This window comes from Seriola dumerili, unplaced genomic scaffold, assembly GCF_002260705.1.
Source record: "Seriola dumerili isolate Sdu_G_001 unplaced genomic scaffold, Sdu_1.0 BDQW01000024.1, whole genome shotgun sequence".
Taxonomy (NCBI): Eukaryota; Metazoa; Chordata; class Actinopteri; order Carangiformes; family Carangidae; genus Seriola; species Seriola dumerili.
Genome location: NW_019174279.1, coordinates 21,630 through 44,539, shown reverse-complemented (window position 1 = coordinate 44,539; position 22,910 = coordinate 21,630). Strand labels below are relative to the sequence as shown.

Genomic DNA, 22,910 nt, shown 5'->3' with positions numbered 1-22,910 from the left:
GTGTGCGTGTGTGTGTGTGTGTGTGTGTGTGTGTGTGTGTGTGTGTGTGTAGAAGAGGGGCAGAGCCTTTCAGAATGAGGTTAGCTCACCATTTAAACGGCAGACAAAAGACTCTGCTAATTAAAACTATGGCTACTTGTGTTTCATTTATTCTCCTTCCCTCCTCTCCTCTCTGACCTTCCCCTCTGTTCTGTCACTCTCTTACTTTCCACACACATGCACTTTTCAAATGCCTAATTTGTACCCACCGTTTAGTGCTGGACACACACACACACACACACACACACACACACACACACACACACACACACACACACACACACAGTCTAATTCTAAAAGATAATGTTCTTTGTGCAACTGCGTCCTAATGAATCCACCCCACAGGACCAGCGAGGACCCCTCATTGGTCGCTGCCCTGCTGCCCGTTTGTTCGGCCTGTGTGCAGGCAGTGAGTTGGGCACCTCACACCAGAGAATGGTTAAGGCCCAGAGAACAAATTGTAGCATGAGTGAACACTGAATAACACAGCCACTATAAAATAACCACTCCGTTGTGAGAAGAGCTCTCCATGCAGTACCACACCTCAGGGTTTTGGCACACATTGGAGAGGAAGAAAAACACTGCCCTTAGCTTTCTGTTCTGCACCGATGAGTGTGGTAAAAAAAAAAAAGAAAAAAAAAAGGGAGTGACACTGAATAGAGAGTGAATTCTGCTGCTTGAAAAGCACGCTTTAAACACTGGAAATCAAACGTTTACAGAGGAAATTGTTGAAACGTGTTAATACTGCTTCCATAAAGGCTCGTATTGTACCTTTTTTAAAGAACACACAAACACACACACACACACACACACACCCTGTTCAACGGAACAAACCTAGGCAAGCCATCCTCAAGGATAAGTGATGTGTAACTAATGTCTGCTTATTGTCTCCACAGAGATCTGAGTGAGAACTTCATCCAGTCCATCCCCAGGAAAGCATTCAGAGGAGCTACAGACATCAAAAACCTGTGAGTGCCTCACCCTTTTCAACAGGGATTTACTTGGAGCAACAACTCACAGTTATTTTCATTATTGACTAATGATTGGTCGATAGAATCTCAGCAAATGGCAAAAAATGCCAGCCATGAGTTCCCAGAGCCCATGATGATGTCTTCAAATGTATTCTTTTGTCTGACAGCCCAAAACCCAAAGATATTCAGTTTACTTTCACAGAAGTCTAAGAAAATCAGAACATATTCACATTTGAGAAGCTGGAAACGTTTTGTTTCAGAAATATTAGTTTCTAATTGATTAGTTGTTTACTAATCGATTAATTAACTGTTTTAGCTCCAGAAGTATTGGTAGTTGATAACTCAGTGAAAGTGAAGTGATAAGTCAATAAAGAGTGAATGAATGTCCAGGATGAGGCAAACCACACTGAAAGCCACTGTAAGTAATTCCAGCATTTGAACCTTTTTTCTTTATCTGGCTGAGTTAATGGCCGTCTGTAACAGTGTTTGTGTATGCATGTTCAGTGGATTATATATCACTCTGATTGAGGAGACTACCTACCTCGCTCACACACACAGCTCCCCAAAGATGCCTCGTAGCAACTGTGATTTACATCTTCACCACAGTATACGGGACACGCATTCACACACGGACACACAGATTTATGAGGTGTGCCGATGCAGATAAACAATCAGCAAAAGTCCCCTTTTGCTGCTCTCGGGGGTTACATGAGCTGTGATGACTAAACCAGTATCGATTTACCATATTCCATCAGTGTACTACTTACTGTATCGACGATCACAACTACCCCGCGGGGAGAGTGAAAGATTGTGCATGTGTCTGGTGTAACAAAGCCCCTCTCTCCTGTGTGTTCTGCAGTCAGCTGGATAAAAACCACATCAGCTGCATTGAGGACGGAGCCTTCAGAGCTCTCAGAGGCTTGGAAGTGCTGTAAGTATCTGAAGTGATGCTATTTATCCAGCTCCCCCTCCCCTGCTATCATTCCATTAAAGCTCTTAGTTAAATTAAGACATTGTTTTGCCCTGCTAATAACCACAACTAATATATACACATAGCACAGGCCTTTAATTAGTTAGTATGGCCTTGGTCATTATGCCAAAATACCCCCAGTGGGCCTCATGAGGGGGCCTGCATCATGGAGACCAGGCTCCATTAACTCATTGTTCCACACAGTTGACAGAAGCGTTCCCCTCGATCACATTAACACCCCACCCACCCACTCCTCCACTTCCTTCTATACCCAATCCAGCCCTGGGCGGGCCATCTGACAGGAGAGCTCCAACCATCTTGATCAGAAATCCTATTCAGTTTAGCATTCCACCCTGGGCACGTTGGTGACCATGTTATGCAGTTTTTTTTTTGTTTTTTTTTTTTAAAACATTCAATTAATCATCCCTTGTCAAAAATCATAATCACAGGCCTCTGTGAGAGCTCTCCACCTGAAACAATGTAGACTCACAGTGCAGGCCGGGGGACAAAGGCACTTTGACAGCCTTGTTATTTTTATGGTGAAAGACTGCGTCGTGCATGTGGGTTTGTGGCGGTGGGGAGACAAAAAGAAAAAAAAAAAGACGTTATTAAAGACTGCTTTCATTGCATGGATGGATTGCAGATGTAGTGATAGGGTTGTCATAATGGTGTAAGAGGGGATGGGGGTGTTGTTTCGATGAGGTCTGTATGTAAAGGTTTTATGGGGGAGGAGGACAGGTTGTGTTAAAAGGGGGAGCAGGTTGAAATATGGTAAAGGGTTATTAGGCTAAATTGAAATGACCTGATTCTCTCGCTGCAGCTGATGCCCAGGGTTCGAGGGAAGTGTGTGTGTGTGCGTGTGTGTGTGCGTGTGTGTGTGTGTGTGTGTGTGTGCGTGTGTGTGTGCGTGCGTGTGTGTGTGTGTGAACTACAAGTTGGGGCGCTTGTGATCGTGCTTGTGTGTATATTTGCATGCATGACTGTACGTGTGCGTGGGAGGTGCGAGGGCTTCCCATCTGTGTGGAATGAGGTGTTATTCCCAGTGGGATGCCACAAAGAGAGATGGAGAGAAAAGAGAAGGGGGGTAGTGGAAGAGGATGGGCACAACAAAACTCTTTTTGAAGAATGAATTAAAACATGTTTTTTCTGCCCCTGCGCTGACGACGTTACTGTGTTCGCTCTTTGCTTTTTCGCAGAACGCTGAACAACAACAACATCAGCAGCATCCCAGTATCCAGCTTCAACCACATGCCCAAACTACGAACCTTGTAAGTCACACCTATCTCATCACATCGCTCTCTACCTCTCCTGAGGTTTTCTTAAAAATAAAACTATATTCTATGCATGCAGCCAGGCACAGTAGAGAAAGTGCTGCAGTCAACGGTTGTAGATAAGTTCTGTCATTCCAGTCATTGTTGGGCGGAAGCCATAACAACACCACAGAAAGGTCTGTAGCAATGCCAAGGGCCTTCATCCCCTCCATCTAAAGGACACACAACAACAACTGGCCCAGATAGATGCAAATAGCCCCAGAAGCCTTTTGTGTGTTGTGCATTGTATGTAATTACTAAATCTGAAATTATCTGCAAATTAAATCAATTATACCTGCTGAAACTCTCAGCGCCGTGACTCCGCTGTTCTTGTGGTGGCTTCCCCACTCCCAGTGGGGTTACATTATATAGCTTGTGTCTGTGCACTTGGTTTTGCAAGTTAGCGTACGTGCTCCAGAGGTCCACCGCACCACAGCAAGAGTTATTCTGGACTAGCACAGCATTCCAGGAATGCCGTGTTTGGAGTACTGGGTTTAGAAAAGTCCTCTTTAGTGTCTGTCCTTTTTAGAATGTGCCATTTACAATCATCCATGTAGCATATTATTTAGTGTTTCGCCACAGGGTTGGGGTGTAATGAGTTCTAGGAAAGAATAGACACTTTTTATCCTATTTGTGTCTTCAGCAGGTGGTATTTTGCAAAGCAGGCTACGAAGATCTTTTAATGCATCCATGTTTCAATTTTTTTTCTGTCTTTTAACAGCCGCCTCCACTCCAACAATCTGAACTGTGACTGTCACCTGGCCTGGTTGGCGCAGTGGCTCAGACAGAGGCCTACAATTGGTCTATTCACCCAGTGTACTGGGCCCCCTGAGCTCAGAGGACTCAATGTGGCAGAGGTGCAGAAACATGAATTCAGCTGCTCAGGTAGGACTTGGGGAGTTGCTTACATTAGACTTTAGAAGAGAGATAACAATATCTCTCTTCTAAATAACACTGCTTTTCATATTGTGTATTGTTTCTTTAGTCATTTACATGTCCGGCAGATAGGGAACGCTCGTTTTACAGCATCTCAAAAAGGGCTGAAATGACAAACTTATTGTTGCACATGAGTACTTTGATCGGATCCTTCATGCCAAAAAGTCCTTGTCCTTGCTAGTGGATATTCTTCTCTGTGCACTCCCACTGTGTTTTTGTGTCAATGTCTTCACCTGGCAGCCACCTGACAGCTCCTCTGCCACCGGGCAACCCCCCGGCTTTCCTCTGGCCCTTTCATGTGTCTCCAGCTTTCAGGAGCTGGCAGCGGTGCCAGGAAAATGCCTGACACATATAAAACACACAGCTGGTGCAAAGGCAGTAGCGATACCCGTCTCCTCAGTTGTCACAATTCATGACCCCTCACCTCCTCGCACATTGATTATTTTGGCTTTGAACTGGCTGTGTGTGAGGGAGAGAGCATGTGCATGTGCATGTGGGCGTGGCATGGCGTGCATTGGGGTTATCATATCAGGACAATGGAAAAACAGCATGAGAACCTCCACTCCCCACAAGGCCATCTCACTCTCAACACCAGCTGCGAGGAGTGTTTGTGTCTATGTGTGCGTGTGTGTTTGTGGGTGTGTGTCCTTCTCTCTCTCTCTCTCTCTCTCTCTCCATGGGTTGTGATTTTTATGCAGCCATACGGCGTGACAGCACAGATCATTAACTATTCATCGCCCAGGGAAAGAGACTCAAAGCGTGGGAGTGTAACGGTACGGAAGGGGAGCAGGGGGTGTCAGGGAAACTTTGGGGTCTGGTAGGATACAGATACAGAAAGTTAAAGTTTTGCATAATGGGTGGTTGCAGATTGCGCATCATGCTGATATTAGCTTCCGTCATGTAAGAATGAATTGGTCACTCTTTTTGTATTTAAGAAAGCTGTTGTAGACCGACACTGATTGGTTCTCTGTGAGTCTCAATAATGGTTGGCCATTCACAGTTTTTGGCCAAGACAAACAGAAAGATGAACACAAAACTCGATCGCCATGCATTTCTGCCTCTCTGTGTATAAATACACAACCGTGCATTCACGCAAACACGTGCACACACACAAACACATGCTCCCAGTTTCTTCTGGAGTGGATGAGTGACCAGAAGTTGAACTCCCAGTGAAGGACTCATTAGGGACTGGCTCACTGGCACACACACACACACACACACACACACACTTTTTACACACACACATTTACTTTTTTTTTTTTTTTTGTATGTTCAGCCCTGTGTGTTTGCATGTGTACGCAGTTTGTGCTGTGACCAGTCCAGGCCACCTGCGGGGGATTTGGGGCAGGGTGGCGCTGTGTTGCAGGAGAGGAGGAGGGGGAAGAGAGGCATGTTGTTGTTGTGAGAGCCATGAGAAGGAAAACGGGGTACAATGTGTTATTAGTTGTTGCAAAATCTGATGAAATTCTGCAGCGCTCTCGGCATCATGACTAATTGACTCTCACTCCCAGTGTTCAACTGGAAAGTGTCACGATATTGGAAATTTTTGTCAGTAATGAGCAGAGTAACACATTTACTGCTTCACTTTGAGGAATTATATCACATTTTTCCAGGCAGTCAGTTGTCATCAATCAACTCTAAAAATCACATCAAAAATCCAAAACCTAAATCAAAAGCTTATTATTTTCAGTTTCAAAAAAGCGATGAATTCTTACTGAACGATGAAAAAAACAAAACAAGTGAAAGCAGATTACAAAAAACAATTAAGTCCAGTTGCAAATTGTATTTTAAAAAAAAAAAAAACATTTGCAGAGCAAACACTTTTATTTTTAATTAGTTAGAGGGACTGGTGCATGACCAGCAGCTCATTTGTGCTTTCTCTCCATTTTTATCTTCACAGTCTATAACCGGGAGCAGTTTCTGAGTTACTGTTATCAGAAAAATGATCTTGTTTGTGAACAGCAGGAACTGTGAAAAGCTGGAAAAAAGTAAAAAGTTTTTTTTACTTCAAGAAGATTTAAAATCTTGGTGAAAATCTGTATCTTTTAGCTCCTTTTGAGAAAATCAATAAAAAATGATGGGCCTTAATTAAAAACCACTTCCATTTTCAACCTAATTATTTATAATCCTCTGATTCTAGCTGAGATTAGATTGACTTTAGTTTGTCTGAATGGCTGGTGCTGTGATTTATTGAGCAAAACATTTACATTTAGACCCTCTTTGCTCCCTCTGATCATTTACAGGAGAGGTAACTAAAAGTTAGAATCTGCTTGTGCCAATTTAGTGTTACATGACAGAAAATTAATGACTGTTGGAGTGAATTACTGCTCCTGAGGAATAATAAATGAAGTGAAAATATTATGCTTGAAATGAGGAGTGCGTAATAAAGTAATAAATTGCTTGAGGGGTGGAATAAAATACAACTTGTGTAGTGGGAAACAGAAGAAATGGCTGAATAAAGAGGGAAAAAGGGGAGAGAAGAGAAGGTGAACCCAACTGTAGTGTTAAAAGGGAATTTGAGGAAAGAGATGAATGGGAAGAAGCCAGCGATAACATTTTGAAATGATGAGAGAAATGAGGTGGAGTGAGGTTAAATGTAAAGACATGCGAGCAAATGGACAGGAGGTAATGGATTGCAGTGGCCGTCATTGGCAGACATATGGACCTGGAGAGGCTGAAAATGAGGACGCTAAAAGGAGTGAGAGTGAGCAGAGAGCACAGCTGTGGGGGGGTGGGGGGGGTGGGGGGGTGTGATAGGAAGGTGGAAGCAAATAAAACGATGGAAATGGTGACAGGAGTAGAGTGGTAGAGACGGCGGACAGGGAAGAGATAATGGGGAAAACAGCACTAGAAAGAACAGGGGACCAGCGCACATCAAACAGCTTCACCTCAAGTATACCTGTCAGAGAGCTGTCATTGTTAAGGCCGCTCCAGCTGTGCTCTGCACTCTCCCTGATCCCAGACCTGTCAAATATGCCATGTTAGATCAGAGGGGACTTCTTCTCTGCCCTACACCTGATCCCAGATCTGTCAAACCTCTGCCATCCTAGATCACAGGGCCTCAGATCACGCGGGTTGAGCGACTGTGTACTCTTGATGCTATTTGTTGTGTTTACCTGCTTCTGGGATCTGTCAAAGCTTCTCATTCCTTCAGGTAATTGATTGTGATTGGCCAGATACATGAATTCTGACCTTAAACATTGGTTTGTAGCTAAATGGTCCCACAGCTAAAGCCAGTAATTTCATGGTAAAGCATAATGTTTGGCAGCGATCTTTCTTTCTGTTTTAGGGAGTGGAGTTGGGAGCACTGTGCTTTCTCTGTCACTGACTTTCACCATCACTCACTCTGTCTTCCTCTCCCTGAATCTCTACCCCCCCCCCCTTCTCACTTTCTCTCTTTCCAACATTTTCCACATAAGCTGAGCGATAGATAGATAGGAAGGTAATCAAATATTCATGGTTTGAAACTTGGATTAGTAATGCTGTGTAAATGAGGCCATTTAAAAGTCTGTTTTATTCATTTTATCTGGGTTAGGCTTACATACACACACACACACACACACACACACACACACACACACACACACACACACCACACATACCAAACACGCCATGCTGGCAGCGCAAGCGCCCGCTCTTCACCACATCGCTGACAGTGCCGCAGCTATTTGAACAGGTATCTAGAGACAGTGTGATGGGTTGTGTGCTCTGTATGCAAATTGAAAAGTTGAAGTGTTTTAGAACAAATGGAAGTGAGGAGGTGGGGGCTGTAAAGCTGAATGTGCAGAATGGCATCAATTCCACACAGAGAAGGCAGACTCAGGAGGAAAATTTGCAGAGAGATCAATGGATGTTATTGGGGGGCCCTTCAATCGCAGCTCCAACTCTATTATTCATGTCTTTCTTCTCCTCTCAATATACTGTGGAACTCCTTTAATAGATAACCTAGTTTCTTGCTCATTGATTCTCAAGGATGTACGGCTTTACAGTAAAGTCAAGAGTAGGATGTTTTTCATTTCTTTTTCTCAATGTCAGAACATCTCGGGAAATGTGTGTTCATTTGCAATTCACTTTATAAAGCAGAAAGGGTTGATGACACGACAGCGGAAGAGTTTGAGCTCCACTTGAGTGCAAGAGCTTCTCCTCCGTGTCACCGCACAAATCCTCCGGCAAGCAATCTCCCCCCTGTAATCCTGTTTAGACTCCTTCTGCTCTCATTGAAACCGACCACATCCACCTGCGCTCACACCACCTGTAGGAGCCGCATATTCCCTTCTCATCATATCGTCTTCACCTCTCATGCAGTTTTTCTCTCTTTTACTTTTTCTCTTCAGGTCACCAGGAGTCTAACAGCCTGCAGCCGTGCAGCACAGGCGGAGGCTCGTGCCCTGCCATGTGCACCTGCAGTAACAACATTGTGGACTGTAGAGGGAAAGGTCTCACCGCCATCCCAGCCAACCTGCCTGACAGCATGGCCGAGATGTAAGCGCAATACCTGCTTTCTTAAGTCAATAAAAATCCAATAAAAAGATGTTTTCAAGGCCAATTTAACCATGCACGGATGCACAACCCTTTTGTCCCAATCGTAAATAGACTAAACTCATTCTTGTTATAACTAAATCTAATTTTAGCCCTATGTCTGGATCATTGTTTAATCAGTTTCCTGTATCTTTTGTATTATGATATCAGACTACTTGGCATAAGCAACTGAACCCTGCCACAAGTTCTTTCATCATGTAATGCCATCCAGAAACATCTAATTTCATTTCCCAAGAGGATAATGTCAGATCAAATTTGCAGATATATTTAGATGTGAAAGTAATATAATTTTTTTTACCAATTAACTTTTACTTAATGCTATTCATCATATACATCTCAGTGTGGATCGGAAAGAGATAGATTTCAGAGAAATGCAGGGACATCCACAGCTGCATTGTTCTTTGAAGCATGGCACTGCAGGGCATTTGTTGCAGTATGCGCGTTAAAGATATGTATGCGTTTCCCATATGAATCTGTCTGTGTATGCTCGTGCAGGGGTTTAACAAGGCGGAGAGGATTTAAGCATGCATGTTTTATGTACATATGCTGTTCTAGCTTGCTTTTCTCACCATGCGTCACCTGGCAGGGAGACATCCATTTGCTGTACACTGAGAGAGACGCATGCAGACCTCGAGCAGACTTTAAAGTGAGACTGCATGCTCTTATCAGCTCAGATGGCTGTGACCCGCATGCGAGCGCTTTGCTAACATCCCTCCCTCAGTTTATCAGTGCTGTAACATCTGTCTGGGCATTAACTGTTTACGGCCCACATGCTATCAGCCTGCTGCAGTTCATGGGAATGCACGGCTAGACTTTTCAAGGTAGTACTTTTACACTCTTTATCAGGGGTTTAATGCCCCCGGCAGAAGTCTGCATGAAATGGTACAGTAACACCATGATTTATGCATGATGAGAAAAAGGGAGGATGAAGGGAGAAAGCCAGCGGTCGCATTGCATGTTCTTCCAAGGAGCATGTGTGTAGTTAGGAGGACACAGCAAGTTTCTAGGTCTCCTCCTCCCCATGGAGTCTGTTTATAAATACCCAGCTAGCATGGAAGTCACAGATCCCATGTTCCCCAACAACCCTGACCCATTTCTAGTGCAGTGGTGCGCTCAATTTCCTAATTTGGACATGCAGTTCACACTTCTATGTGTTCTTATCTGATTGAATGACCACCCATGAAATATTGAGATATTTTAAATCAGTCCTCACACGTCCTGTGTATTGACTTATGATATGTAGATAATTCAGCCTCACCTTTGCATCTCATTCTTTGCCATGTTTTATGGTTTGTAGACCTCCTCAACATGTCCTCCAGCTGTAATGTTCCACAAGTGGAGTATCTCGTAGAGATCGTGTGATCTATGAGCCCAATAACCAGCGAGCGGCACTGATGGGAGAGCAGGGAGACGGCTGAAAGATAGCTCCACCATGCACAGGTTTTATAGACAGTAGATTCTCTCTGCACAGCAGATGAGTGAAGACATTTTAAAAGCCTCCCTGCCCTTTACATCTAATTGGTGCTTAACCATGTCCTGCTAATAAACTCTACTATGTTCTGATTCATCTTTTACAAGAACAGGGTGAAACGCTGGCTTATATCATGTGCATTCCTCCTGTCCTGCCCATCAGAGCCTTACCTTGCAGGTTATATTCCCACAAGGCTCTTTCCTTCATTCTTTCTCCTCCTCTCTTCTCTCCCTCTTTCCTGGCTTGCCAAATCACCACAGGCGGGTCTGAGGAGGCAGAGCAACGGCGAAGGAATAAATAGAGAAGGGGGGGCAGGAGGGGGGGATTCACTCAGTAATTTGGTGCAGCAGGTTTGATCTGTGCTTGAAGTTCATTATAAAATCAGTTTCAATTACAGCAAGGCGGGCTGCTGGGTATCAAGGCCAGCCTAATGCCTTGTTAATGAGGCACTCGGAAACTCGCATACACACACAAACACACACATGCTGCTCTCATTATGTACAAATCGGAGAATTGCAACGTCCCTGCCCTGCTCTCTTCTAATGAATGCCAGTGTGGTGTTTATGGCTGCGAGGATGTGAGCTGGTTTCTGAACTCCTCTCTTGTGAGACCAGGCCCAGTTAGCCTAAACACTACCACAACAGATTATTATGCACCATAGTCTCTGTCTGCAGTGACTGAACTCTGCCATAAAAGTCTCTCCCCACTGCCTTTCATCCGCTGCTGCGGTCCTGCCATCCATTTCTGACACACGCACCCAAAGGCATAATGTGTTTCCCCTTAATGAAAACCATGCTTAGACCCTAATGAAAAGGATGAAGAGCATTGATTAGGCCGACACAAACACCACACCAACACACACAGACAGACACACATACAAATGTTCAGTCTGATTAATTGGATGGGAACCATTGATTGTCCATCTGAAGGCAACTCTAAAAGATTGTTTCTTTTTTCTCTGCCAATCGGAAAGAGCAGCTCCTTTGTTGATTGGAGGGATTAAGTCGCTTGCACGTATCGATCCGTGAGGAGCGACGACGCAAAAGATAAAAAGTTGTCAGCCAGCAGTGTGTGTGTGTGTGTGTGTGTGTGTGTGTGTGTGTGTGTGTGTGTGCGTGTGCGCGTGCGCGTGCCCTCGTCTGACTCAGAGGGTTTTGTTATATGCTGACACACACCGGAGTACCAGAGCACGTACACGACTGACACTGACACTGACACTGAAACACATGCAAGCAGCATGTAGAGTGCCAGACTGGTTTGAACCAGCCAGACAGACTGGTTGATGAGAGAAGGCGCTAAAGCCACTTGGCCCAACACTCTGCCGCATGGTGAGGGCAGAGGAACCACAGCGCTGTCACTCTGCTGTAAATCCACGGACACACTGCGACAGGCAGACAAAAACAGACAGAGAGAGCACGTCCACCACAGGAATCTGTGGTCTGGAATCACTGCTATCCTAAGAATGTCAATTGCGCTCCTATATCGCTACATAAATGTAGGCCACTCCTTTGAAGGGGAAAGATTGTTGATTGAAAAATTTGGAAACTTGAAACTGTGGAGTGGCTGTGGCTAATGTCTAACAAAACATTTACCCCCCATGAATACACATAAACATAGCAATGGCCTAAGGCCTCAGAGGCGTGTAGTAAATCTGAAATGTCTCTAATAGAATAATTAAATCATGTGGAGATGGTCCCGTGCCAAGAAATCACATACTTAGGAGTGTGATGGTCAAATCTATCAACAACATTCTGTTTGCCAAGGAGTTTTGCAGATTTTTAAATATTTCACATTTTCCTGTGGTGACAAATAGCATTTTAATGATCTTTAGATTTTGTCGAAGCCACTGGCCTAACACACCTCTCACAGGACCATGCCTCCTGTTCTGCAGCCAGTTACTCTGCTGGGAGGAAACATGGTAGGACAACCAGACAGGCCCACAGCTGGCTCCCGCCGGGCCCTGCTAAGCCTTGTTAAGGACAGTTTTAAAAGCTGTGAACTGACCTGCAGATAAACAGCCCTCTGTCAGCTACACCAGGGAATTGTTCTGGGACTGAGCTGGGTTCTAAGTAGCAGCCGGCCTGAAACACACAGACATGCATGCCCACACTAATGGGCTTTAGTGATGTCTGTTTCTCTGGGACCATCTGAGACTGATTAGAGTTTGTGACTGTTCTGTACTAAATGACCAAGCGCATGTTTGTCTGTATATTCATTTTGTTCTTTGACAGCTTTTTATGGCGAGATTTTGTCAGACCTTTTTCTTGTTAACTTTGCGTCAGCAGCTCTTGGGCTCACAGGAAAAAGTAAACTAAAAGAAGTAATATTTCACCGCGCTGCAAAGGTTTCAGTGGACACTTTGCAGACACCCAGAGGATAAAGACAAATTTCACAAGTGAGAACAAACAAGTGAGATCATTATTGATTTCAGGGTCTCATATGAGAACGTAAGTGCTGGAAACTGTAAATGTTATACCAAGAAGAAATATGACTTTGAGTCGAAGGCCTTAACACCCTCCTACAAACCGAGACAGAGCCTTTTCCCCCTCCAGTCTTTTTCCACAGCACTTTAGTATTCAGATTGTTTATTGGTTCTGAGGATGTTATGACTCCAACATGCCTGGACCTATTACAGCTGGGGAATAGATCTCCGCTAATATAATCAGGCCAATCACCAAGGGTCAGAGGTGATGGGGGGATTACTCAGCTCTGTTGCCATGGAGAAGTCTATTGTTTGGTTAACTGATGGTATCTCCTCTCCTCTCCTCTCCTCTCTTCTCCTCTCCTCTCCTCTCCTCTCCTCTTTTCTCCAGACGTCTGGAGCAGAATGGGATTAAGTCTGTTCCTCCCGGAGCCTTCTCTCCCTACAAGAAACTGCGTAGGATGTAAGTACAGCAGTACACTCACCTCAGGGCTAAATAATACAGATGAGAACAAGAAGTTGAGGGCTGGAAAAAGAAGGGACAATTGGCAGTCTTCTCATCCCACTTTTGAGGAGCATGAAGTATTTATTTTGTCTGTGCCTAAAGAACATATTCTTGTTCTCAGACTTGGGGTGGCATGGAAAGCAAGCACTCAGATGCTACATGAGCATAATAACAGCTCTCATCTTTCATTGCTGTGCACTGGTATTCCCCTGGCTAGTGTTGTGTCCAGTTTGTGTGTGTTGTGCCTGCATTGGCAAATTGTAAACTGCGGCTGGGATGATGATGAGGGGACAGAGAGTGTGCTGGAATGAGGGCTGAGGCTTCGCTCTCTCTGGGAGCGAACAGCGACGGGCTGGTAGCTGAGACGGAGTGGTTTTTTGCCCGTTCAGCCAGCTGTCTGGTCACCCAGCCAGCACACACCAGTCGGCCAAACCCATAACTCCAACACCACCAGGCCTGACCGACATAGCAGCAAGGAGACGGAGGAAACGGAAGGTCAGGGAGTTTCTCTGCCCTTCTTAAAGGATTCCTCGCCGTTCTATCATCCAGCTCCAGGGACAGTCTGAGGTTCAAATGAGGTGAACGCAGTCGACAGACTGAAGCAGCTGCTATCTCGTTGTAGCTCCAGTGAGCTCTCAAGGGAAATTAATATTCATTCTTATAAAATTAAATGCAATTTTTTTTCGTTACTACGTGTTGAAAACCATGTGAACTCAAATAGGTCAGATTTCTATGTTAGAGTAAAGGAAACCCTTAAACTAAATACACATTGTTATGTAAGCCTCAAGTTAACAGGAATGGAGCAACTGCTATCTTATTGTAGCTTCACTGACCCAGGACAAAAAAAATGATTATTTATTTATACAAAAATATGTGCAAAATTATGTTGTTTTTTTGTATGTGAAAAAAATGAAACTGGTCTCACATCAAAGTAAATGAAACTCATATCAAAATATTAATCTAATCTTAACAAAAACTGAGTCAAAATTTATCAAAATAAGTTTTATGGCAGTTCTTCAGTACTGTTACTGTTACAAACATAGAGTCATTAATTATTATTGAATATAAGACAATCAAACAGTTGTGGTTTTCATACATAATATTTACAAACCAGATTTAATAGCAGTTTGAAAAATTCAACAAGTAAACAAATAGACAGAAGTTGCACTAACTGTCGTCTTATTGTATTTGCTCCTGACCCCTAATCTCAACGGAAATTCATAACAGTCTTTTTTGTCTGTATATGTAGACACAGACTGAGCCAGAAACTGTTTTTCTTTTTTCCCTTTTTTTCTTTTGGTTTTCATAAAACATATACAAACCAGACTTAATGGCAGTGAGAATGTGTCGCTCCCTCCCATCCTGTCGTCCAGACAGACATGACCTGCTACTGTTGCTGCTGCTCATCCTGCATTTAGCAACAACAGTGCATGGCTGCATGTCTGTGTTGACCCTCGGCGCCTCTGTTGATTCAGCTGGCTACGTGCCTCCACTGGCCTGACCTGTCCTATGTGTCCCACACCCTCAGTGCACACTGTGTGTAGACAGCATCAATACATCATGATGAATATGGTCACTCCTCTGGCTCTTCAGATGTTCACATGGACGTTTTATATTTAGTGGTAGATTTCTGTGTATGGAAAATAGTTCAATATATGATTATAAGGCCACATTAGGTAACTAAATGTTATATATAGGCTTTTGTGTGTGTCTGTCTGTGTATTTGTTTATTTGTGGCGTGCTCAGGCATGTGTGCAATGCCTTTCCTGACCCTGTGTGTCCTCTTCTCCTAGTAAATGCCAACCACATATATTCTATTTCACCTTGTCCTGGTTTGAATGACCTACACATGAACCGCTCCTTAAGACGGGGACGGAGTAGCAGCCCTCACACACCGACGCATACACAAACACACACACAGTGCCTGAGTTTACAGACACACACCAGTGCAGATGTTGGCTCCTTCGCCAGGTTCTTGTTTCCAAGAAACCTCAATCCTTTGCAAGAAGACAAATGGGTACTTATTTAACTGTTACCCCCAAATGAGAAAATATCCCTCTTCTTCACCACATGATGATTTTCCTTCAAAGGTATCCAGTCGACTGGAGTTCAGTCCACATACTCCATTAACTCTCTCTCTCCATCTGTCTTTCTCTCTTTCTGTTCCACTGTTCCTCATTTGCTGTTGCATTTACTCTCTCTCTCTCTCTCACTCTCTCTCTCTGACACACACACACACACGCACACAGACACACACACACACACACACACACACACACATAAACACATAGACACATAGGCTTAGTGGTTATCCTGTGGGTAGAGGCCTGTGGATCCTATTAACAACAGCTATGTTCAGAGGCAGTCTACTGTATTTTGCTTTGGATTTTGGCCCTGCACCCCATTTTTACTCTCAAACACACACACACCATGATAAAACGCAGGGCTGGTTGATAGGCCACAAATAATACAAGTAAATGTTTTGATTGGCTGCGAGACTCTCGCCCGCTCCGTTTCATCAAATCCCTTGAAGGGACGCACCATTAGATATGAGAGAGAGCTGGAACTCATCTTCGTCCAGCCCACACTACATTTGCTTTCCCCTCACACACCAGTGACAAGCAGGGGCCTTACATCCACCCCACCTTCCTATGAGGGTGACACCCAGCTGACAGGGAGTCAGACCTCCCACAGGAAAAAGATTTTGACTCTTTCCCAAAATCTCCATTTCCTTAACTCATACCCCGACCTTCTTCTTCAACACAGAGACCTGAGTAACAACCAGATCTCAGAGATAGCTCCTGATGCCTTCCAGGGCCTGCGCTCCCTCAACTCTCTGTAAGTTGCCTCGAGCCAAGTTTGTGCATAAATATCCACCCGGTTGTCATTTCCCATGTGTCTAAAGCAAGTCTGTGTTGTGATTTCCCAGCGTCCTGTATGGAAATAAGATCACCGACCTGCCCAAGGGGGTGTTTGACGGCCTCTACGCCCTGCAACTGCTGTAAGTGGAACACACACACTCTGCTGATCCGCTGCAAACATACATACCAGGCACCCTTTACTCCCACTCAGTAAAGGAGTCATAACCTTCAAATAAACTTTGTACCAGTGCATAGTTTTCTAGATGGAATGCATAATGAATGAATGCATAAAGAAACTCTGACAAGCTGCACCCCCCCACCCCCACCCCACCCCCCGCACCCCTCTCTCCCCTTCTCTCAGGTTGCTGAATGCCAATAAGATTCACTGCGTTCGTGCCAATGCCTTCCAGGACCTGCAGAATCTCTCGCTGCTATCACTCTATGACAACAAGATCCAAACCCTCGCCAAGGGCACCTTCACTTCACTACGAGCCATACAGACCCTGTGAGTCAAACGCACACACACAGACGCACACAAACATGCTGCTGTACACGCTCTGACACATACTGAGCCGTCACCATAAAACATGAGCCAACACAGGAGTTGTTTACTCACAGGTCTGTGTAATAACACAGGAATGGAATCATGAGGTAGAGAGGGGAGTAAATCTATCATCTTCACAAACACGCGGACACACACAGCTTCTGCGGCCGGATCAAGATCAAAAACAGCACCCACTCTTTCCACCACTGTTACTCAGACTGCACCAATTCTGTCTAAATGAATGCCTCCTTTTTTTTTATTTGGTTCCAATAAACAAAGCAAACCACACGCTGTTATCAATGTGAGACCCCACACTGTGGCATCCACCATGTCTGAAACACACTGAAAGTTTTCAACATTGCCATCTATATATGCCAACACAAGATATACAGGACACCTGTTGAAGATGATGGATAGTGCTGCCCCTTGGCTCACACCACGCATGCACTCACATATAGAGGGCACTGGGTTTAAGGGTCTCAGTGTAAAAGAGGCTTCTTGTTTTGCCTGCATTGTGAAGACGGGGTAAAAATACATGCTGAGCCTTCCCACAGTCTCAGTCGACAAAGTGACTGCATCATTTGGATGGCAGGACACACTCTTTAAAGTGAAGTAGGTTTGGGGTGGATACAGTTTAAATTCAAAATGTCAATATCAATAAGAATATATTACAATGTCTACATCTATGTCTATACACCCAGTTGAAGTTATAATGTTTTAGAGATGTTGATTCTATTTTTATGGTCATTCTGGATGCTGTATTATATTAGATTTTGTTGCATTAATGAGAGGTGTTTCTAATGTTTTGTCAACCCCATTTATAGACCAAATATCAGACATCGTATCTTTATATATAACACAAAATAACTCACCAGCAGCTCAACTATAGCCTCAATGATTACCATAAAGTTGACTGAGGGAATCAAACTATATGAAATGTGTGCAGAATTCCATACGAAATAATCAGATTTAGCAGATTACTGTGTTTTACTGTTATGAATTACATCATCCCAAACTCTAAATATGTGTAAAGTAGCTAAATTTGGTGAGTGATATGGAGCTGCTCATCTAACTTTCAAGCAAACAAGAATATTTGTCAAACTTTTCCTTTAACATGATAAGCTCATATCACTGTGATATGGTTGAACTTAAAATCAATAAAGAATGATATTGAATTATCACCCAGCTCTGCACTGAATTTCACACTGCTGGTGTACACCTACAGAGACCTTGCCTTATGTTTCTGTGGTTCCAGGTGAGAGTGTATTAAGTCTGTGGCCCTGATGTCTAAATATAAACATAGAACTTGTAATTTTCCCTTCTTGACCTTTATCCCATCAGTTTTCATGTGTGTTCCTTTTCCCTCTCTCATTCTTCCTTCCCTTTCTTCTTCTGTCCACCTCCCTTACTTTTTTCCCCCTTTTCTCCAATCCACCCCCACCCCCCCCACCCTCACCCCTCTCTCCTCTCCAGTCACCTGGCCCAGAACCCATTTATTTGTGACTGTAATCTGAAGTGGCTGGCAGATTACCTACGCTCCAACCCCATTGAGACCAGCGGCGCCCGCTGTGCCAGCCCTCGCAGACTCGCAAACAAACGTATCGGACAGATCAAGAGCAAGAAATTCCGCTGCTCCGGTAGGCCGGTGGCTCAGTCTACACTGTCTCCAGATGTCTCCCTCTCACTTCTCTCTCGGACTGTCTACCTCTCAGACAGGCTTTGTTGTTTTTATTCCACTTGTCTCTCACCGCTCTTCTCTTACCTTCTCTCTTTCTCTCCACTGGGAGTGGCTTTTATTGTTCCCTCTACCTCATACCACATTTAATGAGTGATCATTCCTGGCAAAAGGTTTTATTCGGCCTATCATTTGCTGTGCCGGTGCTCCTCAATCAATATCTCCCCAGACAAACTTGGGGCCAAGGAGGGAGGGATCGTTCGCTGTTTCTCCATTTCCCCTCCGTGTTACCACATTGTGAGTCTGATTTCACATTCAAACCGCAGTGAGCTGAGATCACCAGTCGAGGCTGGTGTAAGGGCTAGAGTTTCTGTACATGCCCACCATTCCTCTGCCCTCTACCAATCTCAGGCTCCTGTCCGTCACAGCCTCCATCTCCCCTCGCCCGATCATCGCTTTCTGTCTGTCAGGCTCAAGTTTCCCTCACGACCCCTCATCCCCTCACTCCTCTGTCCTGCCTAGCCAGGCCTCACCATCCCTACTCCCCTGCCCACTGTAATGTTTATGCACTGTGCTACGCTGTCTGGCACTCTGCACTGCTGAGGTTTCACACTTCTTTATAGCCTCATTTGTTTGGCTAGACCTGGTGAAGAAGGCAGTCCATGTGTTTTTTCCTCTTTTTTTCCCCCTTTTTTGTCTTTTTCCTTCTTTCTTTTTTCTTTCTTTCTCACTGTCTCCCTCTTTCCCTCATGTCACTCTTCCTTAGCAACAGCCAAATATTTACCACCTTTTAACATCGTTACCGGTTTCTCTGCATTGCCATGTACAGAGACAGCCCTATGCTTCTCCGGTTAACTGTCATGTACGTTGAGTCATGTGTTGTCATATATAAGCTCTATATATGACTGTTCTGAAGCATAGCGACACCGCAGCTATGCAGACCAGGCTGGTCTCACTGACATCCGTCCCTCTTTCTTTTCTCCATCACAGCCAAAGAGCAGTACTTCATCCCAGGTGAGTTGCTTGTAAATGTTCACACCTATCATTGCCTCCATCTTTTCTTTAATTATCCACCTGCAGCCATGTAGCGGCATCATGTTTTCCATTACCTTACTCTTCATTTAAATACAACTCCTCCACAGGTTAAAGGATAATTGCAGTTTATTACAACTTGGGTCATATGTTGTTATTTACCTAGTTAATTGATGAGAGCTGGGAGCGTGGGGAAAGAAAGACAAGCATACAGGTTTTAGACAAACCCACAGGTTGGCCGAAGTTAAGTGGAAGTGAACACAAAAGACAATGGCAAAATTATTGTCCAAACTGCTTCTTGTTTACATCCATCACAGGTTACAAACCGGCGTCCTAGTTCAACTTTGACCCACCATACTTTGTGCAAAGTCTTTCTGTACAATGACGGACTTAAGACCTGAGCTGTAATAAACTGCAATCATCTTTTAATGTGGGTGATGGTAGGATGAACTTCAGAGGAAATGGTCTGCACAGAAAGAAAAAAAAACATTATAGACATTTAAGAGTAAAATGAGTTGAAATTTGCGCACTGGTGGTATTTATGCTAATTGTGCCCATGAGCGACTGAACCTATGTGTGCATTTTAATGTGATATACGTGTGAGAGCTTCTGTTTCTCCTGAGCTCTGTTTTCCTTATAGTCTCAGCAAATAGAGTCAAAAGGACATGGCTCTTTGCTTTGGCATGAGCACAGACAGTCACTCACCAAGAGGGGCAGAAAAGGAGGGAGGGGGAGGGAAGGACAGAGGGGAAGGAAAGTGTGTCCTTTCTATCAGTAAAAGCTAAAGAAAATAAAGCCCACCAGAGGACCCAGATTCCTATCAGCGGACGTTTCCGGACCTCTTAACAAGAGCACTTCCAAGAAAATAACTAGGAGGAGCAGTGATGTGTGTCGAACTCTGTCTATCTGTCTGTCTGTCTGTGTGTGTGTGTATGTGTGCGTGCGTGTCTGTGTCTGTGTCTGTGTCTGTGTGTGTGTGTGTGTGTGTGTGGAGACGCTCGTGCGATTCACATCTATGTCTGTGTGTATGCGTACGTACGTGCGTGTGTGTGAATTAATGTGCCTTTGTGTGCTAAGCTGAGATAAAGCTCTACACTGGCTTAGAGAACAAATGGGAGTACTATGTAAGCAGAGGAAAGATCAAAGCCAAATGTGATTAATGAGAATTTCACCCTCCCTGAATGATAACAATAAAAGCCTCCACAATACACACATACACGCACTGAAAACACACAATCACTGACGGCACGGGAATTCCATAATACACTGATAATGAGGAACCAAGCTGCAGGGAATTATGAGAACTTCTACAACTCCAGCGATGAGTCATTTTGCGCCTCAGAGAGGGAGAAACCTCATCCTCTCCTCTGTGTTTTCTCCGGTTTCGTTTAAATCTGCTGACAGTAAAAGTGTCGCCACCACGCATTTGTGACGACGATGATGACTCAGGCTCACGAATCTCCCCTGGCTCCTCTACATCCTCAAGATCAAAGTGCTGTGCTGTACTTTCATTGCTTCCGCTGGTGCAGGAAATGCCTTGTCCTGTTGTCTGGCGTAGGGAAGGACAACTCCTTAATGAACTGCATTACTGTGTCTTTCTCCATGCTCCACTGAGCCACTCTGAGAGGTGGCACAGTTTCAGACGAAAAGTTTTTCACACAGTCAGCCAGAGGAAGCCTTTCCGTAAATTCACTCCTTCACTGTCCAACCATATTCTAATAAAGTCAGCGATGAGGGTTTGGGGTTAGGTTATGGTTTCACATGCCGTTCTATTTATTTGGACAGATTTTTGATACTCAGCCGTAGGATTTTGTCTTGGTTGTTTGAGGTTTTCCTGCTCATGATTGTGGTCTGGGTGCCCCACAGTGTCCCGCTGACGTCATCTCCGAACCTCAGGCAGAGAGGTGCACCGATGTGAGCATGCAAAAATGAAAAAAAAGAAGAAAAAAAAAAAAGAACAGGACACAAAATGATATCCTGACAGAAAATGCAGAACTGTTCCCTCCAAATGGAACATATGCACACACACATAAGCTCTACACGCACATATGCACACATATATACACAAACAAATACACACACAATGCACACACTCGCAGACACACACACATGTTCTAAGTGAATCCCAGTGCTGTTCCATTATTGAGCAGCCATGATGTAACTGGCAGCACGCTTTTTGGCACGTAACGTCTATTCATAGACAGAGGAGGTGCAGGAAAACGTCCCACACTCCCCCCTTGCTGCCTCATTCTTGCTCTTCCTCTGTCAGGACAGACGTCTCTCTGTGCCTCCGCCACCCACCTTCCATTTTTCTTTCATCTGTCTTCTTTACCTCCTTTCTCCCTTCTTCATTTCAGCATGCATTTATGTCCCTCATGCCCTCCTTTTTTCTGTTTCCTCCCTCTCCTGCCCTTTGACTCCACCTGTCTACACACTCTTCCTGTGCATCGTTTGAACCACCATTCTCTCTCTCTCTCTCTCTCTCTATTTCTCGGGTGTACTGCTGCACTGAAGCTGGCTGTCCAAATCCTCTTTGGCATCCCTATCTCAATCTCCCCTGCTGCTGTTCTTTTCACCCCACTGCTCCCCACTCTATCACTTCTCTAAAATAACTCATCCACCCACCCTTCCATCCCCTCACCCTCACCCATCTACGTATCTCTCCCCAATGAATGGTAGGAGAGCTGCAGGATGTTCTTCAGGGCGCCTCAGTTTAAAGATTAGTTAGGGAAGCTGCTTCTCGTGTCACAACAGGACAAACCACTGACATACAGCTGTGCTGGGAGCAGATGCGTGACTGAGAGCATCAGGGGAAAGTGTGGCGCATGTGTTGTTATAGGGACGCAGTTGATGTCATTGCGTGTTATAAGAATGTACGTGTTGGCATTTTCTCCTGTTCAGGTACAGAGGACACCCGTCTGAGTAATGCCTGTAACAGTGACCCAGTGTGTCCACCCAAGTGCCGCTGTGAGTCAAACGTGGTGGACTGCTCCAACCTGAAGCTCACCAAGATCCCTGAGCACATCCCTTCATCCACCACTGAACTGTAAGGAATCAAGAAAAAAAAAAGTATTTTGTTCTTTGTTAACAGGAAGAGATGGAGTAAACAGAGACAGAATGAAAAGAAATACAAATTGTGAACCAAGCAAATTCAAAAACTCACTGAATATTTAAAGAGCGCTATAAATTTGAATGGATTTATTCATTTGTAAGGTTCAACTTTTTCAACTTTTTCTCTCTAGCCGCCTCAACAACAATGAGATCACCACTCTGGAGGCAACTGGAGTTTTTAAGAACCTTTCCCAGCTGAAGAAAATGTAAATGAAACTTTCATTTTACTTTTTTTACCACAAGTCATCATATTGATAGTTTAAATTAAATTCTCTGACATGCTTTTATTTCCCGCAGTAACCTCAGCAACAATAAGATCACAGAGATTGAGGATGGGGCGTTTGAAGGCGCATCGTCTGTCAATGAGCTTCATCTCACAGCCAATCAGATCGACTCGGTACGAAGTGGGATGTTCCGTGGCCTTGAGGGACTGCGGATGCTGTGAGTGATGCACGGACACGTACAATCACACACTCAGACATGTTGGCGTTTCTAAAAGCCAAGATAATATCTCAGATTTCATT

General features: G+C 44.4%; 1 protein-coding gene across 5 annotated transcripts in view; it reads left to right on the top strand.

Moving 5' to 3' along the window:
• The window catches only part of slit1 (slit guidance ligand 1), an 86,565-nt gene that overhangs the window by 48,441 nt on the left and 15,214 nt on the right, over positions 1-22,910 (top strand). For all 5 annotated transcript variants that reach the window (XM_022762425.1, XM_022762434.1, XM_022762416.1 and 2 more), the window contains exons 5-18: positions 936-1,007; positions 1,870-1,941; positions 3,177-3,248; positions 4,012-4,175; positions 8,561-8,708; positions 13,050-13,121; positions 15,930-16,001; positions 16,093-16,164; positions 16,386-16,529; positions 18,042-18,205; positions 19,234-19,257; positions 22,177-22,321; positions 22,518-22,592; positions 22,684-22,827. In XM_022762425.1, the coding sequence (XP_022618146.1) occupies positions 936-1,007; positions 1,870-1,941; positions 3,177-3,248; positions 4,012-4,175; positions 8,561-8,708; positions 13,050-13,121; positions 15,930-16,001; positions 16,093-16,164; positions 16,386-16,529; positions 18,042-18,205; positions 19,234-19,257; positions 22,177-22,321; positions 22,518-22,592; positions 22,684-22,827 (1,440 nt within the window). The remainder of the gene's footprint in view (positions 1-935; positions 1,008-1,869; positions 1,942-3,176; positions 3,249-4,011; positions 4,176-8,560; positions 8,709-13,049; positions 13,122-15,929; positions 16,002-16,092; positions 16,165-16,385; positions 16,530-18,041; positions 18,206-19,233; positions 19,258-22,176; positions 22,322-22,517; positions 22,593-22,683; positions 22,828-22,910) is intronic.